This window comes from Prionailurus viverrinus, chromosome B2 (genome assembly GCF_022837055.1).
Source record: "Prionailurus viverrinus isolate Anna chromosome B2, UM_Priviv_1.0, whole genome shotgun sequence".
In the NCBI taxonomy this organism is placed as follows: domain Eukaryota; kingdom Metazoa; phylum Chordata; class Mammalia; order Carnivora; family Felidae; genus Prionailurus; species Prionailurus viverrinus.
Window position 1 is genome coordinate 132,082,007 of NC_062565.1, and position 11,505 is coordinate 132,093,511.

Sequence of the window (11,505 nt, forward strand, 5' to 3'; positions counted from 1 at the left end):
TTCTACAATTTGCATCTGAAATAATGCTGACCCACCATGAGCAGGGCTTGGAGAATTTGAGCCGTTTTTCCAGTAGTGTTGATGGGCTGCACCAAGCCATCCACACTCTCCCCTTGGGAACCAATGGCAGACAACTCTGAAGCTGCAGTCCTGACCAAGGATGCAACATCTTGGCAAGAAACAGTAGCAAAGTTAACTGGTCTTTATGGGAAGCAGGCTCTTGAGATTATTTGTCAGACTGCAAAGGAGAGGTGGAATAAGGCCAGCCAAGAATCTCTGGCCATAACAAAATAAAAGCACAAGAATAATGCAAAAATTCCAATCAGCTCAGATCCCTTTGGACTCTATGGACTCTGCAAACATTTCTTGAGAACCTAGTCTGGGCTAAGCACGGTATTTAGCAAATAAAGACACAAATTAGTGGGGGCATTTCAGATACGTGTAATTTTGTCACACAGTGATTTTACAGAGGCTGTTTAATTTTATGATGGTTTTATAGTTTTTCTGATTATTATGTATAGGACTTGGGAAAAACCCACAACTCTCAAGTAATGTCAAGTTTTTTAAGTTTATTTATTTATTTTGAGAGAGCGAGAAAGAGAGCACGTGTGCACATAAACAAGCATGGGAAGGGTAGAGAGAGAGAGGGGGAGAGGGAATCCCAAGCAGGCTCTGCATTGTCAGCGCAGAGCCCTATGGTGGGGCTTGATCTTGAGAACCATGAGATCATGACCTGAGCCAAAATCCAGAGTTGGACACTCAACGGACTGAGCTCCAGGTGTCCTAAGTAATAGCAACTTTTAAGTTTACCTGGAATAATAAAATTGTACAACTTTTCCATCACTCTTTTCATAAGCTGATTAAACTTCTTCATTCTTGAATTTGCATCACTCAAAAAGTCTAGTTTTGCTAGGCCACCTTCCAAAAGATAAATTCCAACCTACAAAGGATTAATCAACACAAAAATAGTGTTAATTGTACTATTACATTCTTCATGAGGACATTAAAAAAAGTTTTTTAATACTGTTTTTAAAGGTATTCACAGTATATGCCCCACAATCGTTAAATATATACCCACCAAATCTCCGTCACAAATTTTTACTTTCAATAACAAATTCATTGTACAAATGCAGTGCCTACTATGTATAAGGCACCATTCAAGTTGCTAGAAAAAAATACTTCCCAACTTGGAACCAAACCTGAGATAAGGTGATAAGAACACCAATTCCACCTACCAAGCGAAAGATTTCCAAATTTGATGAGTATCAGAATAATCAGTTACATTGGTTAAAAATGCAGATTGCCCCAGAAGATTCTGATGCACATGCCAGGATTCTTAAGCACAGTTTGGTGTGGGAATTGCCATTACTAGATCAAACACTACAATGTATAGGAAAACAGATCTTGATTGATGTAAGATAGCTTAATTCTGGTAAAACAATGCAGCATGAAGTTCCATAGTCAAAAGACTTGAAGTTGAATACTAGCACTGGTATTTAGGAGCTAAAAAAAACCAGGCAAAGTAATCGATTTATTTTGACCCAAGCACTGTCATTTGCAAAATGGAGAGAAGACTATTATGAGATAGCCTAGGTAATACAGTTTTAAACTTCCTAATGGTATATACTCACTAAATGCATTTTCTTTCTTTTCCCTAAATTATCCTGGACCTGATTCCATAATCATGCAGAGTCTCATATTCTTTTACTAAAGAACAAGAATCCAAACCAGCATTATATGGGAATAAGTAACAAAGAATGTATTTTTGTATATATTTGTACTCTGCCTTGTATACACCTAAAGTTAGCTTACTATAGCAGCAAGAAATGTTTAAATATTTATACAAATTGGGATAAGAAGACAGAAGAGATCAAGCCTATGGGGAACATAGACAGAACACAGATAAACAAGCCATGAATTCTTACATACTTCCTATCACTGAGCCACAATTTGGGCTTTCATGATCAACCAGGAGAGGGAATACGTGGTTGCAAAGTTTCATTGTCCAGGGAAGAATTAATTACAATCTAATGCTTCCAACTTTTTTCCTTTCCTTTTGTCAATTCTGAAACTACAGATAGGGCTACAATACAATTGTTTTTTTTTTTTTTTTTCAACGTTTTATTTAATTTTTGGGACAGAGAGAGACAGAGCATGAACGGGGGAGGGGCAGAGAGAGAGGGAGACACAGAATCGGAAACAGGCTCCAGGCTCCGAGCCATCAGCCCAGAGCCTGATGCGGGGCTCGAACTCACGAACCGCGAGATCGTGACCTGGCTGAAGTCGGACGCTTAACCGACTGCGCCACCCAGGCGCCCCCAATACAATTGTTTTTTAATGTGAGAAAGACACAAAAGACACAGTTTTCAATCGAACAAAGGTGAATTTAATAATTTTAATCTTTATGTTCATTTATTTTTGAGAGAGAGAGAGAGAGAGAGAGAGAGAGCAAGCTCATGCAAGTGGGGGAGGAGCAGAGAGAGAGGGAGACACAGAATCTGAAGCAGGCTATAGGTTCTGAGTTGTCAACGCAGAGCCTTACACAGGGCTTGAACACGTGAACCATCAGATCATGATCTGAGCTGAAGTCGGACACTTAACTGACTAAGCCACCCAGGTGTCCCTGAACTTAACATTTTAGAATTTCTTATCCTTTCAAGTTTTGGTATGAAGGCATATTAACCTGCTTCACAGTTTATAAAGTACGTCTACTTACATTGTCTCACCGGATTGCAAACACAATTGTATGAGGTAAAAGGAATGATTATTATTTACATTTTATACAGAAAGATGCTGAAATTAAATGATTCACGTAAAGTTACTTGGCTAGTAAACAGAAGAGCCTGAAATGAATTACAAATTTACTCATTCATTTGCTGAAAATCTGTTCAGTATGGGGCATTTTACTAGGCTGTGAAGATAAAATGACTTCATAGTCTACTGAAGGAGAAAAATTTTAAATCTAAGTACACTACAAGTGGCCAAGGCAAAAATAAACATCTGTACAGTGTTGTGGAGGAAGGGCATGTAATACCATCCATGAAGTTTAAGAAAAGATCTCCCTCGAGAAGTAAACTCTGAGCCGAATATTAAAGAATGTCCAGGAGTTATTAGGGACCAGGAAGGGAACAACCCAGGCCGAGGGAAGTGTGAAAGCAAAAGCACAGATGCAGAAATAGAGCCAGAAAATGTGCAGGACACAAATCAATTCGGAATTTCTGGAACAAAATAAAAACGAGAGTGATAAAGGATAAGGCTGGAGAGTACACAAGGGTCTATCAAAGAAAGGAGTTACACACAAGATTACACTTAATTCTGTAGGCAGTAAAGAACAGAATTTCATTTCATTCATATTATACCATCCCAGAGACAAAGCAGATGGAGGTGAAAAGGCCAGCAGGGCAATCAAGAACGGCTACAGGAAGAGGGAGAGATGAGGAAGACCAAAAGAAGACACTGAGAGTAGAGCTGGAAGGGAGGAATCCGGGATGTCTTGAAGAAGGACAGCCTGGAAACGATCAGCTAGAAGTATATATTTCTTATAGCTACTGAAAGCCCAAAATAAAGTACACTTTGAAACTTAATGATGAAAGGCTTATTGCTGGCTTTTTACACCTTCCTTCTACGTTAACTTCAAAATGGGACTGCCCAATGCAGAAGAACTTTAAGAGATACCACAGAAATTGAGTACCTTAATAATGTGATTCCCTTCTGGTTTTTGGTAAAGTTTTATTCTTTTCTTCTTTTGTAGCCACCCCAAATCTTCAAGCATTTCACCACTGAAAGATGATTCCACTCGAATACCCTTATCACAAATACTGACTGGCTCGTTGAGTCCTTTTTCTTGTTTCTCTGCATCTTCGCTTTCTGAATTAACATAGATCAGGAACTGACCGCTTGACTCTGAACTCATCAGTGTAAAACTCCTTTCTGAAAAATCTTCAGTTAAACTCTGTTCGGGAAGGAGCTGAAGAGTGAATTCTCCTAGAAATGCCCTCCAAGAATTATCAAAGTGATAGGGAGAAATCACAATATTCAGCTTTACAGACAGAGGAGAAAGAATGCCACCGGTCTCTTCTTTATCAACCGATTTTGCGATGCTCACTGCTTCCAAACACCTCTTCTTATCTCTGTGAGCCACTTCTTCTTGTAGGCTATCACCGAGGATGATGCAGTCAGCAGAAGAGAAATCTGAACCCGAGCAGGGGTGCTCCTCATCAGTTAGAATGAGAGGCTCATTCCTTCTGTCTTCATGCATATTCCAGCGAAGCTGCTGTTGCTTTGCTTCATCAACTCTCACTGGGGGAGCACGTTTCCGTCGGCTGCTCATTTTCAAGTTTTCTTGGTTGGCAACTGTGAACTCTAGAAGACAAAGGCAACAAGTGAGCATTCCAACAGAGGATTTTAGTAATAAAGTGCTCCCAGATGAAGAATTCACCACAAACTAACAGCCCACATACACAATATGAACTCTTCGGAGAGATAAAGCAATGGATAATTTTTTTTTAAATAAGTCAAATACAGGTAAGGACCACACTGACCATAATCTCACACATCATAGAAATTCTAATGGTCATAACAGTACTTTAATGGATACATTTAATAAAGTTAACATGCTGCATAAAATAAAACACATTTAATGAGCAGTAAGACAGTAAGGTAAATCTCTCAAATATCCTGGAAATGCATAGTTGAAGAGTTTTAGTAACATCTGAACTCATAATCATCACAACAAAAGTTCATTTTTGTTTTATAATTCCAAGGAGTTTATAGAATTTTTAAAAATTCCGAAAAAATATTTTCTCTTTTAAAAGAGGAAGATGAAAATCCAGAATGTATTTCTTTTTGTGGATCAGCAGATAAAAAGGTAACAGGAATAGCTGGGAAGGAATAAGGTGGTGATGGCAACCAGGGGAAATGGAGCAGAGACAATAAAGGAAGAAGAGAAAAAAAAATGTAGGAAGAAAAAGAAAAAGAAAGCTTTGTCATCTGAGAGGAGGAACTGGTCTGACAGCAGCCTGTATTATGTAGGCCCAAACTAAACTTTTCCCAAAATAATAGCCAATTCCTTCCTATATGAAACACAAACCAACTCACAGAGATTAAATCATAAAGTTGTAATGATGGCTGATGCCTATTCCACCTATTCCAACAATGTAGTTGGGGAAAAAAAAAAAAAGGATGTATAAACAATTAAAATTTGGCTTCAGGATAGTTTCAGAAATATTTTCAATTTGGAATGTTTATGGACTGGAAGACTCAAGATGTCAATTCCTAGATACTGATCCACAAAGTAATCCCATTCAAAATCCCAATAGGCTTTTTATTTTTTTATTTTTTAATTTTTGCAGAAACTGACAAGTGATTCCAAAATTTATATTAAAATGCCCAAGATTTAGAAAAGTCAAAATAATTTTGAAAAAGAATAAAGTTGAAAGACTTACACTGACTCCAGGACTTACAATGATGGTAATCAAAACAGTGTGGTAACGGTACACAGACATGGTAATCAAAACAGTATGGTAATAGTATATGATAGATATATAGAGCAATGTAACAAAATAAAGTGTTCTGGAATAGACTGAAACACATATGGTCAATGATTTTTGAAAGAAACTCAAAGGCAGTCAACAGGCAAAAAGTATCCTTTTCAATAAACAGCCATATGCAAAAAAAAAAAAAAAATGAACCTGGATCTTTACCTTATACCACATGTAAAAATTAACTTGAAATACATCAAAAACTGAACTACAAAAGCTAAAACTATAAAACTTCTAGAAGAAAACAGGGGAAAATCTAAGTGACATTAGATTAGGCAAAAAAAAATTAATTTAAATGGGTTACAAAAAGCAGAGAATATAAAAAAATTGATAAAGTAAGCTTCAACAAAATTATATACTTTGGCACTTCAAAAGATACTGTTATAAAAATGAGAGGGGAGCCAGACAGGGCACAGTATTTGTAAAACACTATCTGATGAAGGATTTGTATGTGGAATATAAAAAGAACTTTTACAAATCAGCAATAAGACAACCTTATGAAAAAATGACACACACTTCACCAAAGATGATCTACAAGTGGCAAATAAGTACATGAAAACATCTTCACCATCATGTCATTAAGCCAATGCAAATTCAACCTACAAACCACAATAGGAAACTATGTATCCACTAGAATGGTTAAAATTTAAAAGACAGGATGTACAGCAGCCAGAACTGAACTCTCAAACATTCTAAAAGGACAAATTTGTCAATTTCTTATAAAATTAAACACAAACGTTCTGTTCTGCGCAGTCTAGTAATCCTGCCCCTCGATATCTACCAAAGAGAATTAAAAACACAGATTCACAAAAGAGATTTAAATTTGAATGTTAATAGCAGTCAATTATTAGCAGTCAATATTGGAAACAACACAATTGTCCATTACGTGGTAAATGGATAAACCGGTGGAATACTACTCTGTGATCAACTACTGATAAAACATAGATGAATTTTTAAAGCATCATGCTAAGCAAAGGAAGTCAGATGTGTAAGACCATATACTGTAGGATTCTATTTACATGAAATTCTAGAAAAGGCAAACACCTACTGATAGAAAGCAGGTTAGTGGTTACTAGAGGCTAGGAAGTGCCTCAGATCTCTGGTCCCCATCCTGCCACATTAAAGTTGGATTACTGTAATATATAATTTATACTTCTGAGAGCTATTTATTTTGAGAGAGAGAGAAAGAGAGAGAGAGAAAGAGAAAGAGAGAGAATCCCAAGCAGGCTCTTCCTTATCAGTGCAGAGACAAACTCAGATAAAACCATGAGATCATGACCTGAGCCAAAATCAAGAGTCAGAAGTTTAATCAATTAAGCCACCCAGTCACCCCTTAATAAATCTGATTTTAAAAGCACAAAAAGTAAATACAGGAAAGATTTAAAATTATGAGATTATTAAGAACAGCTTTATTCTAATAAACTTGAAAAATCTACATAAAGTGAGCAATTTACTAACAAAATATAAATGAATAAAATTTATTTTCTTAGTAGCCATGCTGCATGTGGCTTTTTAACTTTAAATAAAGTTAAGTAATACCATAAACTCAGCTGCTCAGTCTCACCAACCACACTTTAAGTGCTCAATAGCCATATGTGACTAGCGGCTACTACACTGGACAGGGCAAATATAAAACCTTCACAAAACTGCAAAAAGGCTATCAAGTATTGTTGGTCGAAGTCAATCATGAGAATTCCATTTCCTTAGCTAGTGACTGCTTTATGAATGTGCAGGTAATAGACTAAAAATCAATCTCTTACTATGGTTAACTATAAGCATCATATCTCCTCTATTATCTTGGAAGAACAACACAGGAAGCCCCTAATAACCTATGTGTTTATCTTTGCCCAATTCTCATCAGAACACAGGCTAGAATACTGGAATTTGGTTATTCTGGAACTTTGAAAAGTTCTGCTCATCAGCTTATTAGTTAACGATGACCACAAATATGCTGTATAACACACCATCTCAAAGCTCAATGCTTCGAGAGAGCAATCACTTATTCTCTTAGATTTGCAGGTTAGCTGAGGGTTGGCTGACCTAGGCTAGGTTTCTGGAGGAGCAGTTCAGCTCGGCTTGAATCCTCCTAGGACCAGCAAAGCAACCCACAAATGTGCATAAGGCCATGGGTGAGGTGTAACAGTGTAAATCCAAACACACAAGTACTCTTCAAAGTGTGGTCATAGCAAAAGCACAAGGTTCCACGAGCTAAAGCAAGGCACACGAATGGGCCCAAAGTCAAGAGGTGGGGAAACATACCATACTTCTTTACTGGGTAGAACTGCTCATGACAAAGAGTGTGGATACGAGGTAGGGGTTACACAATCTATGACACCAACTCTAATATTAATAACATGGTAATTATGGAATTGTTAACCCTGAAAGCCCCAAAACAAATGGCTATAGAGTCTCACATCTGTAAAACAATGTGGCTTACAGGAGAAAAGAGTCTAATTCTAGCTTTGGCATCGAGTGACTGTGTGGCAGAGGAATAGTTATCTAACCGCTCTGTGCCAGTTTTCTCATTTCTAAAATGGGGATGATAGGACTGTGCTTAGAAATAATATTGGGGTGCCTGGATGGCTTAGTCGGTTAAGCGTCCCACTCTTGATTTTGGCTCAGGTTCCGATCTCGTGGTTTGTGAATTTGAGCCCTACACTGGGCTCGGCACTGGCAGTGCAAAGCCTGCTTGCGATTCTCTCTCTCTCAAAATAAATAAATAAATGTAAAAAAAATACTGTAAATGCAACAGTATAGTTAACGGAAATCTGGCATATATTCAGTGAATGGTAGCTGCTATTATCATCACCCTCAGAACTGTAAGCTATATATTACAATAATCCAACTTTAATGTGGCAGGGACCATAGATCTGTGTGTCTCAAACTTTACACGTTAGAATCATTTGGGGAACTTAAAAAAAATACTGATGCCCATGTATACCCCAGCCCGTTAAACCAGAACCCAGCACACATTCATGATTTAAAAAAAAAAAAAAAAAATTGTTTTGGTCGACTCTTTTTCTAAGGGATTTCTATCCAGGGATAATTTCTTGAACCAAAGAAGATATTATTTGATGAAACTACTTACAACCATAATGTTAACTGGAAGCCAAGAAGCCAAGTACTGGTAAAATTCTATAAATCTCTAATCATATTCCAAATACTTCTGGTTTTCTTCATACCACACGAATCCCATTTTTGGTCATTGTATTTCTTATCGCTTCCCCTTAAATATCAGTGTTTGGGTAAAACATTATATACAGTTTTTTAAATACGGGCCACGCTTTATACAATAGTCCTGCATTTAAATGTAAAAAGCCTGTTGCTTGAAATGCCCTTTTACGCTTTTCTGTCTGTTGCTGTCCCAATCTTCCCCAGAAAACTTTCCATGAGTGGGCATGCTGAGTTAAGGGCCTCTCCTCCTTGATCCCAACTGCTACAGTGCTCTAGCTTGAAGGACGTGAAAGCTGGGCAGAAACAGTATCCTATTCCCCATTGTACACCCAATGCCAGGTCAGTGCCAGAATGGAAATGATATTCCAAAACAAGGTGAAACAAGTTATCTTGAACTCCCTGAATACCGAATATCCTCCCTCTTTTTTAAGTGCCATGTTTCTTTTTGGACAAGAGTCTCTTAACCACATTCTAGAAGATTATAGGTAATGTGAAACTATTCTTTACTATTTCTGGCCCTGAATGAGACAGAGAAAACTGACTGACCCATATCTTCGACAGAAAACAAAGACAGCTGTTAGAAAAATAAGCATAAAATGTTAAGTTACTATGACATTGTAACAAACGACTACCACTTAAACTTAAATTCAGATTTTTTTCCTCTCCGAATTATTATCTCTCTATTAAAAGACACCTACAAATCCTAAATTATGACAAATCCGTGGTAGACCCAGGTTTAGGCTATTAGGAGCAAAAAGTATACATCTGTCACCCTGCTGCCCAAGGTAAGCCTTACGTAAGCAAAGCCCAATCATTGCTGATTAGTGAAAAGCTCTTAATGATCTAGCATTACCACGATCCTTCTGTAGTTATAACTCCAACAAGATGAGAGTATTTTAATCTACCGAACCCCAAAATATATGTCACATAAACTTAAAAAATGCCCCGGTAAGAAGCTTTTTCACCAGCACATTCTGTTCCCACAAATCTTTGTAGGCTGAACTCTTAATAAAAGATTTGTTTTAATAATTCTACAAGTGCAGTTCTTTTAGGCTTGGGCAAAAAGAGGACATATACACAATAGCATCTTTAAAAAGTAAACTATTTTATTCTCCACTGTTAGCTTATTGGTTAACTCGACCTGGGAAGCTCTAGAAAGAGCAGGTTATCCAGTACAGGCACACTTATCTCGCTAATGCTCAATAGTACTCAGCTTCCAGCATGGTTTCTGATCATAAACCAACATCTAGGATTTCTAACTCCTGGCTAATGTCCAGTCACTTAGAAAAAAGTCACGAGATTAATGCCATTATTTTAAAACACTGTATATCTGACAATGACAGTCAATCATCAGATAACAAATCTCTGTTCATAAACCTAGCAGCGACCACGGAGCCAAAATGTACAACGTACAAGGGTGGTCGTGAGTGCGAATGTAATTAATCTGACTCTAAAGGTAGCTGAGAACTTTCAGACTAACTTAGAAGCCTCGCCTCCCGTTTACCACATTACAACCCCGCGCACCTAGAAGCTAGGTAGTCAGCTGCCCAGTTGCAGCCTCCAGGGGCGTTTGTGTTAGGAATGGCGATACCTACTCCGTTTTCCTCCAAAACTCAAAAGCGGTTCAAGGAATCAAAGCTGGGCTGTCAGCGCCAGATCGCTCCCAGCAGGCCCGGCAAACAAGCTACCGCGAGGCCGAGGAGCGCGACAGCCCCTCGGGCGCTCGATCTAAAAACACCGCTGGCCCCAGCCCCCGGGGAGAAGCACAGCCTCCTTTCCCACGGCCCTACCTTCTCCCGGGGGGGCCGTGGCGGTCCAGAGGCCCCCAAGTCTGGGATGGGAAAGGGTCGGGGAGACTCGCGCTGCGGTTCTCTCTCAGCCCTTTAGCTTCCTAGACTCCAGACAACCACTTCGTCTCTCCCAGGGACCTCCGTCTTCGTTTGGAGACGTCTTCCGTCCCCAACCTCTGACCCCTGACCCCCCACCACCCAAGAGCCTACCTGGTTCTCCAAGCCTCTTGAGACTCTCTGCACCAAGGCTCGGGGCTCCACTAAAGCCCCCCACAAGTCCCGGGCAAGCATTCACCACCCACCGAACACCCGTCTGAGATAGGCACGCGCGCTTTACGCTGGTTTGTGTTGGGGTTCCCGGGGGGCCCAGAAACCAGAGCGCCCAGCTACCGGGTGCGCGCTGGAGCGTAGGGTCAAAGTGAACGCGCACGTCGGAGCGCCCCGCCCCTTTTCTCCAGCAATAGCTTCATACGTCGCTTCTGCGCAAGTCCACACGGTTAAAGTCTCGCAGAGGATACGTTGGGATCTCGCGATATCTTTGCCCCAAGCTATTAGGAGTACAGGATTGGCTGGAACCTCTAAGGAGGAGGCGAGGCTCTAAGCAGGTATTAGATGTGGGCGGGGCTCCCCGCTGAAGGGGCGGTACTCCGCTTGAAGCTAGTGATGGGAGTGATTGGTGGATTTAACAAAAAGGCAGAAGAGAGTTCTGCAAATGCACCTTTGCTATTGCTTCTAGAAAGCAGCTGCTATCTAGGTATGGATGAACCTTATCTCTGTCAGAAAAGTTATTTTAAAAGGCTTCTCAGGAAAAGTGAGTAAATAGTTTAAGAGGAGAGAAAAACTACATGTATTGTACTGAAGCAGGCCTTCCAATATCTTAGTTTTTTTTTTTTCTTTTTTTTTTTCTTTTTCTCTCCGAGAGGTAGCCTCTTTCTCATGAGTGAAGGCGTACGTTTAGTTAACTTTGGAATAACTCTGAGAGGCTTCAGGGCCAAGAGCTT

The 11,505-nt window shown here is 39.3% G+C and overlaps 1 protein-coding gene across 3 annotated transcripts in view; it reads right to left on the minus strand.

Moving 5' to 3' along the window:
• The window catches only part of SHPRH (SNF2 histone linker PHD RING helicase), a 94,346-nt gene extending 83,441 nt beyond the window's left edge, over positions 1-10,905 (minus strand). For 2 of the 3 annotated variants that reach the window (XM_047858412.1, XM_047858414.1), the window contains exons 1-3: positions 10,715-10,905; positions 3,692-4,362; positions 811-940 (exon numbers count right to left, since the gene is read on the minus strand). In XM_047858412.1, the coding sequence (XP_047714368.1) occupies positions 811-940; positions 3,692-4,330 (769 nt within the window). In that variant the 5' untranslated portion in view covers positions 4,331-4,362; positions 10,715-10,905. Of the gene's footprint in view, positions 1-810; positions 941-3,691; positions 4,363-10,504; positions 10,657-10,714 lie in introns of those variants that run through there. The other variant, XM_047858413.1, reaches the window with a different exon arrangement.
• Positions 10,906-11,505: the final 600 nt, after the last annotated feature.